The sequence below is a fragment of the Euprymna scolopes genome, chromosome 34 (genome assembly GCF_053919585.1).
Source record: "Euprymna scolopes isolate OS-2025 chromosome 34, ASM5391958v1, whole genome shotgun sequence".
NCBI classification, from domain to species: Eukaryota; Metazoa; Mollusca; class Cephalopoda; order Sepiida; family Sepiolidae; genus Euprymna; species Euprymna scolopes.
Window position 1 is genome coordinate 83,597,496 of NC_136515.1, and position 12,013 is coordinate 83,609,508.

General features: G+C 32.8%; 1 protein-coding gene across 6 annotated transcripts in view; it reads right to left on the reverse strand.

The window, feature by feature from the left end:
• LOC145259312 (uncharacterized) overlaps positions 1-12,013 on the reverse strand; it is a 2,114,304-nt gene that overhangs the window by 268,743 nt on the left and 1,833,548 nt on the right. For 4 of the 6 annotated variants that reach the window (XM_080117200.1, XM_080117201.1, XM_080117198.1 and 1 more), the window contains exon 9: positions 5,699-5,851. The exons of the other annotated variants lie outside the window; for them this stretch is intronic. In XM_080117200.1, coding sequence (XP_079973326.1) covers positions 5,699-5,851 — 153 coding nt within the window. The remainder of the gene's footprint in view (positions 1-5,698; positions 5,852-12,013) is intronic. 6 annotated transcript variants of the gene reach the window in all.

The following is a 12,013-nucleotide window of genomic DNA, read 5'->3' on the forward strand; positions in this document are numbered from 1 at the left end:
ACACAGATGACTATGACAGTAACTTGTTTTCATTATTTGTAGCAGAAGCGACATGAACCAAAGAGCTTTATTAATAAATAGTTTTTTATAACACGGAGAAGGGTTTATTACAAAATTCTTTTACAACACGAATCACAAAACCACATTACATTTTGGTCGAAATGATGACGAAGACAAGGGTTACAAATTACATGATGATATTCATTCCAGCTGGGTGAGAATGATCAGCGATTCGATTGTCTTGGAGAATTACATTTTCCTCCATATCTTGTTCGCTTCCGAAAAGCAAGGTTCGGTTAACTCATCCTTCCGAGACTGTCATCTCAACTTCCCTCCGACTGTTCGTCTTCTTACTGACTCTAACGCGGTGGTTCCCAACCTATTTTGGGCCATGCCCCACCTAGGCATTTCTAAAATCCTGATACCTCCCCTTTGTGATATTTAATATATAATATGGTATAGTAAGCCCAAGGGTGCACGTCCTGCCCATGACCCACCAAAATATTGCCATGCCACACCGGTGGGGTATGCGCCCCACGTTGGGAATGACTGCTCTAACGTAACTAAATATAGTGTTATCTTTATCTATCCTTCTTTGTGACGTCAGAAACCATGTGATTGTCTCCTCGCGTGGATTTAAATACACATGTGCTTTACACGTTTTTTGGAAACACCAAGAATATTCCTAAATTGATTGCTATTGTCCTAACTTTGACCTCTACAATCTGTTTGTGAAAATGATACTTGCCATTGAAGCAATGCTTTTTTCAATCTCAAACAATGCGCAATGTCACGTAATGTAAGGTTTTACTTTTTGGGAACAGATCCACAAATACACTATGTAAGGAAGTTGAGCAGCGAGATTTTTGTTCATATTACACTTGAACTACTGCCTATTAGTCCAACCAAAAACCAGGAACCGGTAGCAAAATCCAATGTCTATCATTTCGAAGGAAAAATATTTGAGTAAACAGCTTTTCGGCATGTTGGGGTCGCAACAGTGTAGGTTTATGATATTGCTGCTCGTCCAGTTATTTATGATGAATAGTTACAAGTTCGCCAATGCATATTCTATTATGCTATTTATAAAACAGGCAGGAAGATGAAACATTTCAGAGTTTAAGTTTATTATGTAAGAGCCTCTTTATTTAGAAACTTTCTAAAACCAAAAGACAATTTGCAAATGCATCGCTCTAGATGTGGCAACAATATCCTGTGCCTAGGCGAATGGTGGCTTTATATATATATATATATATATATATATATATATATATATGTGTGTGTGTGTGTGTGTATATATATATATATATATGTGTGTGTGTGTGTGTGTGTGTGTGTGTGTGTGTGTGTGTGTGTGTGTGTGTGTGTGTTTCTCCATTTTATTAACTCCTTGCACAAAAAAGTTTTATGACTAGTTTTCAGGTAACGTTGCTTCAATTAATGCCAGTAGTAGCAAATTCATTGCTTCCCTATAATATTCATTTCTAATATTTCTCCTCTAGTTAGAAGAACATATTTTTGTGTAACTCTACTTATTGAAGATAATGAATTTATAAGTGATAACTGACACAATGTATATTATTAACTCAAGGGCAAATAACGACATTAAGTTTATCAATTTTTCCAGTTCGTTTTTACTTTTAGCAAACAACTTCATGTAATCCCTATACATAATCTGGTTTATTCTTTGTTCCGTGCTTGTAAACATGTATTCAGCATTACATTTTCTCAATATGTATTTTACTGGCATCATGGCTATTATAAATAGTTGTGGTTATAGTGATGCATCTTGGAAGATGTATCTGTATTCCTTAATCTGTCAAGTCCTGCCCATCAGCTGTTAGTTCCAATTTTCATGTGTCCATTGCTTTCTAAATTATATTAATAATCTTGTTTAATATTATGTACAATCTTAGGCATTTAATTATTTTGAAAATCGGTCTTAAACCTTCTTGTAATCAATCCATGCCATGGCTATGTTCTTATTCCTGCATTGTTTACCTCTTTCAATTTTTTTTTTGATATATCTATAATAAATCGGGTGTCCTCGTTTTCCCTTTTCAGTTTCGTTTTATTTCTTCTGCCAGTAGCTAGCGAGCGTCGTGGTAGTACTTTTTCACTCCGTTGAGCTGTTAAATTTTCCACAGTAGATTAGAATGATATTTTTGTATCAACGTAGACCTTACTTTGCTCACCTATTCTCTTACTTCTGCTTTACAAATATATGTTCTAAGGTTTCGTTCCAGTCTATCATGGATTATTATTATTATTATTATTATTATTATTATTATTATTATTATTATTACCTATATAGTAATATGATAGCGTGGGTGTTCTTTTGTGTCTCACGCTTTCGCAAATTTGATTGGTTGAAATTTAATTCTGTATTAGACATTTAATTTGGAATAAACATTTACGAACGCTCTAGGTTCTATTCAATTCTCGTGTTCTCACCGCTATATTTGTTTTTAATTCTATAAAAGTGAGGGTTTTATATTTCAAAAGTTGTTAAGAAATAATTGATTTTAAATTATTCCGTAATAAAAAAACAAACAAACTATAACACAAATCTCTCGGTCGGTGGGGACAAAAATTGAGCAGTTATTTGTTTTTTTTTGTCCTTTTTATTTTTTACATTTGTTTATTGATAGAAAGAGAGAAAGATAGAACGAGAGAGTGCGAGAGAGAGACGCTGATATCTTCGTAAATTAAAATATTATTACTACTACAACAGCATTTACATGTAAACAAAAGATATGAAACCTCGAACTTAGTGATACGTTATTAGCGAAACGAAACTGGTTTTGTACATAAAATATTTTTACAAAAACATTAAATCTAATATATATATATATATATATATATATATATATATTAAATGACAGTTCCTATTTGTAAATAAATTATTTTTATTACAACATTGTTTTAACTAAAATAGTTTTATGAAAAACTGTTTTTGGCACATAATGTATTTTAATCTATATATTAATACGATAGCGTGTGTGTTATTTTCTGAATCACATTTATTTTTTGGTTCTGAGTGTCTGTCATTTAATTGTTATGCCTTTCTATTTCTTGCAATAAATTATTTACCAAGAATTCTTCATCAGTTTTGGTTTCAGTTTCGATTATAGCTGAAAGAACTCAAGTTATATATACATACATTCTTTTTTCTTCATAAGTTTGAATTTCGGTTTTGATTCAAGCTGAGGCACCGAAGCCATATTTTTATTTTTGAAATCACAAGTTTATAATATATAAGAATGGATCGAAAATTTACTCTTATAGTAATATATACGAAATCTGCATAAATCAAACTATCATATTCAAGTATATTTTACGACCAGGCTATGCCAGGCGCCCCTGCTAGCTTAGATATATAATTTTGCAGTTTTAACAAAAGAACTACAATAATACCAGAGTGTCTCCATTTACGCTGAACATCCACAAAAATGCCAACATCAATATATTACATATGAAAGTGTCCACCCTGGAATATCCACAAGTCTCGCTAATTATTATTATTATTATTATTATTATTATTATTATTATTATTATTATTATTATTATTATTATTATCTAAATATTAATTTACTTGTCCTTACGTCTAATGTGACAAAAACCATCATCATCCAAAGCATAAATAAATGAAAAACGAATTACATCATTTTATAGTCGCTATTTATCAGTTAAAAATCATTAACCCCACTTACAGTTTCAAACTTCTATATTATTTTTTGGGCTATATTATTTTATAATTTTTCAAAAGTCAGGTTGAGAGGGGACTGTAATATTATAGTTTATTTTTAAAAGTTTCAAAAATTTGCAAGTGAATTGGCGTCCATTTCTTTATAATTTATAAAAAAAGTATTCAGAAAATATAACAAAACAATATGCCATGTATTGAATTTTTTTCGATAAAAATCTAATATTTTTAATCAATTGATTTTTGCCTCAAAAGGTTAAAAATGATTTACTACAAATTGTTTTAAATTCCTTATTTTTTTATTATATTTTTTATTCATTTTATTTATATTGTGTTTTATAAAATGTTCAACTGCCCTGAAATTTCCACGTGTTATATTAGTTGTTCTTGTTATTATTATTATTATTATTATTATTATTATTATTATTATTATTATTATTATTATCATACATTTTTCCAATTCGTTTTTGCTTTTAGCAAACAGCTTCACGTCATCCATATACATGATCTGGTTTATTCTTTGTTCTGTGCCAAACGAAAGCAAAGGTAAACCCAAGGCAAATTTATTAATGCGGCGAATATCATACTTCACTAAGAAGGGCACTGTTGATTAGGACAGAGGAAATAATTCAGTGTTTAATAATTTTTTATTCACAGATCGAGTACAGAAAAGACGAAGTCTATTACTATATTAACTATTACGCATTGCTCAGAATTAACAGAAAAAGGGACACATTCTAATAAGAAACAATAATGTTCTTTCTGCTTATTTATCTTATTCTAATTATTATTAATCACTAGGTGTACACAGGCTGTCATAAAAGTATTTCTTTGAGAACAAGCTGAGGTGTTCCCTGGGGTCTAAGCGAAAAAAGCTCTCCTCAGATTTGCAGTACTTCACCTCAGCAAATTATTTTGCGTTATCATAACAGTTGTTAACCATGATTTTTGTTGGTAGCGATCCTTAATTATTGCTTGAGTTGTGGTGGCGCTATGCGTCTCCAGGGACCTAGCGCAATTAGCACTAATTCATTGGAGGTCTGGTTGGTGCTTTCTCTCCTCTGTCTTTTCATCCTCCTAGACACTTCTCAAATGTTTGATATGGTGCCAGTTCATGATGCAATTACACTATCTTGGGTGAGGGTAATACTCACTAAGAGTTCTCATAACGGCCATTATCAGAGTCATCCAGTAACAGCAACCGGTAACGTTCCCTGGAGTCTGAATGACAACACGTGCCCTCAGATTTCCAATAATCTCCATCCCTTTCGATAACGTTCTCAAATGAATTTGCGTTATCGCAACTATCGCTTATGTTATTGTTTGCAACGTACCTCAGTCCTCTCTGTGATTTGCAATATAAATCCGTTTGGTGCGCTCCCTTCGCGTTCTTTCTATCCTCCTTGACTTTTCACGACGATTTTGTGTGGAACCAGCCGGGGCTAATGCAGTTGCTTACGTATTCATTATCAGTACTAATAGTAAATAGAGTAGTTTTAGAATATGAAGGGAATCAATATTAATAGTATTATTACTATTATTACTATTATTAGCCTTAGCAGTATTAGAAGTAGTAGTAGTAGTAGTAGGAGTACTCAGTATAAATGCTAATAATAAAATATTAGTTTTAGATACAATCATATACCGTGATTATAATAAAAATTATTACCGCGGTTATTATTATTATTATTATTATTATTATTATTAGTAGTAGTAGTAGTAGTAGTAGTAGTAGTAGTAGCAGTAGTAGTAGAAACAGTAGTAGCATCTAGATTCGTTAAAATTGCCGGCTTGTTATTGTCCAAATTATTATTATCTATTTTTACTATTGTTACTGATGCTGAGACAAACTGCCCACAATGAATATCTAAAAGTTGTTTTGTTTTGTTTGTTTTTTTTTGTTTTTTGTTTTAATTTAAAGTGACTGCGTACCGCGGTAGTTAACAAAATGCCACTACTTACCGCGGTAGTTAACAAAATGCCACTACTTACCGCGGTTGTTAAGAAAATGCGTCGTGGCCTCTGACTCATCGACAGGCATCTTGGATGCGGAACTGTCTAAGAAGGCTGCCCGTTTTTTTCTTCGGCGTCGGGAATATCTGGACTTAACAAACTTTTTCCGGTGGTATAAATTGTTGTCAAGGGCTGCGTTTTAAGGAGAGGAAAGAGGAAAAGAATAAAAGAAGACAAAATAGAAAGAATAGAATTGGGATATAAATTGAAATATGGAAAGCGAAATAAGTTCCCTTTTAATGATGGCGATGAGTGATCGACTTTTTTTCATAGGATAGAATAAACAATGAATTAATGTTTGTTCATGATTGTGTTTGGTTAAGAAAAGATTTCCAGACTTTATTTTTAAATTAAATTATTAATTATTGTTTAACCTCTTCCCTTGCACGTTTTTTTTAAAATTCCCAACAGAAGTCTGAATTTTCTATTTGCTTAATTAACGATTTCTCATCAAATGAATTTTAAAATATTTTTTTGGGGGGGGATTATCAATACTTTTCGAATTATATTGCGTTTAAATTTATCCTGCTAATATGCCAAGTATTTTCAATAACAGCATTTCATATACAGACACACACACAGACAGGCACACACAGAAATACACACGCACGCACATACACACATATAATATTGATATATTTGGACAGCACTTTTTCTCTAATGCATGTGTCATTGAAGATCAGAAACAATTACTTTTTGTTTTTCTTGCAATCCATCTTATTCTTTTTGGTGTGCTAATATTCGAACGTTCTGTTCGAGTGTAAAAAGATATTTGCCATAGTCGCGATGGTTTTCGACTTCCATGAGTCGTCTTCAGACTAGTGATAAATTAAAAATTGCATTAGTGAATTTATAGAAAAGACAATTTAAATAATTTAAAATCATTAAAAGCACCTAGTGCGCCTTCCCCTTGATATTGAGCCCGATTGATTGTCGTTTTTTTTTTTTTTTTTTACATATGGATGAATTAGGCTTCAGTGATTGGGAGGAATAGATCACAATATGAGACGACTAAAATGGCGGTGTGTTAATTAGTATATTCCGACCTTCAGTTTTTTGGATGTCATGTGCAACTAGGTGTTGGTAATTGGAGCTACTCAAGAAGATAGGTGGCATGTTAGTTGGCGCGAGACTCTGGTTCTAGTCATGACAATGTATGTGTTATATTTGGAGACACATGCTCCTACAGACACTTGAAACGTACACGGCGTTTTTTGTTTCAAGTCAATTACGAATAAACAATAACTCTACAACAAACGACAGTTTACTCAAAACTAGAAATGCCATGTACGTTTTTAAATGCAATTGTATTTATATCTTTTGTTTGCGCTATTACTACGTCATGCTTCACTCACTTTTTTTAATTATTTTTCTTTTTGTTAGTTTGAAGAGAAGGAGCTTCTTCCTGGGGCGAACACTTGATTCTATTATAATTTAAATTTATATCCGACGGCTCTTTTAAGAATAGACACTGTTTCCTTTATGACTGCTATCTGTATTTCCTTACAGCTTGGTTTTCCAGGGATTGCTTCTAAGTATTTTTTAAGGTTCTTTTTATTGAGCCAGTTGCTCCTGTCACAACTGGTATGATGTTTATTTCTTTCAGAGACCATGTTGTTCTTAGATCATTTTTTAGGTCATGGTATTTTGTTATCTTTTCCCGTTCTGCTCTATTAAGGCCAACGTCTTTTGAAACTGTGACGTCGATAATGAGTGCAGTTCTTTCGAGCTTGTTCCATATTACTATATCCGGCTTGATGGCCTTGTCTTTTATGTATCTGTCTACCTGTGTGTCTTTGTCGTAGAATACTGTCACTTCTCCATTTGATGTTATCGGTGGTGGTTTATGTTCCCAGATGTTAGACGACCTATCTAGTTGCATCTCTCCACAGATCTTTCAATGTAAGTATCTACATACTTTGTTGTGGCGAGCAGTGTAATGACCATCGGCTAGAAGGATCTTGCATCCAGGCATTAGGTGGCTTGGGCTTTCAACAGCTGAGTGACAGAATCTGCATTGGTCGGTATTTTGTAGACCAGCAATTTTCTTACATCCATTTGTGAGTAAGCTTTGGTCTTGTGCAGCTATAATTAATCGTTCTTCATCAAATGAAAATTTGTCACTGGTGTTGGGTTTCATATACTCTGATATAAAGACGTATTCGATTACCTTATACATCCACATGCAATATATATATATATATATATATATATATATATATATATATATATATTTGTGTGTGTGTGTGTGTGTGCGTTCATGTGTGTATGTGTGTGTGTGTGTTTGATTAAAGATAAAATAAAATAATTTTGAATTTGAAATGAAATCGTCAGCGTTTATTAGAACACGTGATCATTTATTGTCCGATTAAATTTTGAATTTTTGATCATACTACCGAAAAAAACACGCTTTTAGAATTTATATGAAATCCAAAACATTACCAAATTATTTTTTTGAAATAATGATTTATTTTGTATTTAGAAATAAATACAGAAAACAATGCGAAACTGATCACATCAATAATTAAAGACTCGTAGAATTTAAAGTGTTCAAGATACATGAAAATGTTTGGATTATTATCAACCAAAACAGCATAGAAAATTAAGTTTAAAGGATAGACTGCAGATACTCAGGATTATCAAAAGGTTATCAGAATTCATATCCCGGGATAATCAGGGAAGAGGTAAACGAAACAAGATGAAATAGATGATAAGAGAGAGAGGGAGAGAGAGAGACGCATCACTGAAAAACTGTACACATTTGAATAGAAAAGAGATGAGGAAACAGTAAAAGAAACAGTAAAAGAAACAGTAAAAGAAAAAGTGGAAGTTTTAAAATAAAACATTTTCATACACACGGGGTGAGGAAAAGAATGGGGGAGCTTACATGTAACAAATGTAAAATTCAGTAAAATAAATAAGCCGATTAAAAACGAGATCGCTAAAATACACCCGAAGCGCTTTTCATTCAGACTAACTTTTCAAGGGTATATGCCTGAAAAATGATTTCTTTTCTTTTTTTTTTTAGAATATTAGGTAATGGAATAGGTAAGAGGGGAGAGGAGGTTAAAAAACAGAACTCATTTTTCAGACATATACGCTTGAAAAGTTAGTCTGAACGAAAAGCGCTTCGGGTGTATTTTAGCGATCTCGTTTTTAACGACTTATTTTACTGAATTGTACATTTGTTACATGTAATAACTCCCTACTTTTTCCTCACCCCGTTTTCCATCTCATTTTAGTTGACTGAATTTTCACTGTGGTTCATTTCTTTACATATATAAATATATATATATATATATATATATATATATATATATTCAATGTGGCAATCATGCAATGTAGTTAAAAGCGAAGAATTCTACAACAAATAACGTTTAAAATGCTATAAAATTCAATTTTCTACTGACATTTATAGTTCTAAAGTTCTGAAACGTTGTGTACTTTTGTTTTAATATTTGTTTAAGATCCCATACTGCTTTCGAAAGAAAATGTCTGAAAACATAGGACTAATACGTCGAGATAGTTCACCTTATTAAAAAAATTAAATAGATGACGTAAATTAAAATGAATCATATCGGTAGAAAATTGAAATTTTATTGGATTTAGAGTCAAGTATTTGTTGTAAAATTTTAAGGATTGCCTAGGAGACATAAAGGCTGCAATCATAAAATGTCGGCGACCATGTTAGATTATTACACGTTAACAACGCACTGAAATCTTATACAGAAAAAATAAAAATAATCTTCAGTAATTTAAAACTATCCAGTTCGGTAGATAATCAATTTTTCTGCATTTGATATATATTACTTTCTTAACGTCTTTACTATACTGCATAAGTGTGTACTTGTAAATAAACGCGTCACTTTTTTGTTAAAACCATCAAGAACGTTTAGAAAGTTTAAAGTCAAATTTACAAAAAAAAAATATATATTACTCCATAATTTTCATCAATTAAAACAAATTTTCTGAATTTAGTTTTTATTTTATTATAAACATTTAACTCTTTACTATAAGTGCCGACGATTTGTATTGTATGTCTATGGAAAGTAATTAAAGTTTTTGTCTTCATCCTTAATATAAAAGAATTGTTGGATAAAGAAATTGGACATTGTGCAGATACACAGATTCCAGGTTAGCAGAGAACAAAGAAAATACTATATTGCACTTCGACGCAGATATCGACCTCTTATGAACCAGAGAAAATACCATATCAGGACTTGTACACATATATTGACCGGTGGTGGAACATAGAAAAATTTTCAATAAAAGCAGGAGATTCGACGAACGAAGAACACAGAGAGTAAGAGAGAGATAGAGAGATAGAGAGATAGAGAGGATCGTTATTAGCCCGTCAAACTCAACCTCACTTTTCACTCTTCTTCGATACCTCCGATTGTAACATCATTAAGCTTCTGATGTTGAATATTAGAGAAATGCGGCACAAGAAATCGAACCCGGTTAGTGGGTTTTAGAATTACTGATACATAATTCATAAAATAAATAAGAGATATTTAAATTACATTGTTTTTCTGCAAGTAAGCGATAAACAGAAAAACGGTAAAGTTTTAAACAGAAACTCATCACTGAATATAGATTGGGAGGGAGGAATAAAACGGTTAAACGGGTCGACATTTAGGAATATGATATCGAATGTCCGGCCACATTGACCGGTTCAAACACTTGATACGTATGAATGGAAGATTAGTTTCCAACTAGCGCTGACAAATTGGTATATAAACACGGCAAGTTGTGAAGTCGAGAGAATCTTGTCTTTTCTGTTGCTGAGGCCGAACGTGTCGAATCTCGTATCGACAGAAGAAGCGAGCCTCGCCCTACTCCTACCACTACCACGATAACGAACTTAGAAAATAGGACGTTCGCAGTGTTCCAACACTCAACTGTTATACATGCAAATAACAAGTAATTAGTGTTTTATTTTTGCTGTTATAATGCACTTAGACTTTTTACAAATAACAAGTCGTCTGCCTTTTTTTCTTCTTATGGCGTTACCAGTCTGATTACAGTGACTTGCTGCAGAATACCCGACTTCCTTTTCAGCGTGTGTCGACTTTGATCGAAGAAAAAGTGGACAGGTGGGCACCCGCTTGCGGCACCTATATAAGAAGGAACCGTGATTCAGAAGGACCAATTCCCCTCTCAGCGTAGACAGCCGATCGGACGAAAAGAAACCTAATACGACAACGATTGCAGATAATTAAAAACAACAACATTTTTATGAAACCGTCTGTGTGTTTGATTGTTAAACAGCCGGAACAAGCTAGAGTGTATATATTTATTTAGCAGCACGCCTCTTTTTAGAAGTGCAGCAAACATGGTTATACATACTTGAGTAATAAACAGATATATCGTTACAAAGACACTACAAAATAATTTAAGTTTTACATTGTAATTAATGCAGATATTATGAAAGAAATGGAAAGTTTATTGCTTATAATTATTGGCTGATGTCTGTACTACTAAGGATACAACAATGTTCAAATTACGAAAAATTACTTGTGGTAAAGACATTGAGATGACGAAGTGTTTTCAGCATGAGTATAGAAGGCAAAACAAGCTAGAAGTCAAATGTATGTACAATAGAAGACAAGCACGTGTACCCCCCCCATATACGTAAGTAACCGCGACAAACGGGACAAGCAGCTAAATCTCACCACTACACAGTAGAGATTCCTAGGTATAAAAAAGCCTTCTACTCCAATAGTTTCTTCCCCAGAACTGCTAAACTTTGGAACTCCCTTCCAGGATTCTGCTTTCCCAACTGTACTGACATGCAGAAGTTCAAGTGTAATGTTAATAGACATCTTGCTACTCATCTCCCTTCATAATATCCCAGCAACTTATGTCCCCGATAGTAGCCCCTTATTTCAAAGTGGAACTGTTCCTTGTTTGGGGTGAAAATTGAATACTACTAAAAAAAATACGTAGCGACTGCTTTCATCTTTTTTCTTCGAACGGAAAATAAATGATCGACTTACAAAACCATGCATTTCATTTTTAGTGGAGGAAAAAGAGTTTTAAGGATTTTTTGAGATGTTTAGACGAATTGACACGTTATGGACAATATTTATAAAAAGAGTATCATAACCTTCATCGCAATCGAGATCCAAGGTAGATGACTGCAATGGCGATCAATAATAATACAATCTATGCAAAACGTCCAGAAATATAATAACAGACACATGCAGTTCATAAATTGCATTAGTGTGAAATTTTAATAAATAAATAAATAACTTCATCCGTTTTGGAGTTCACAGAGAACGAACTCTCACA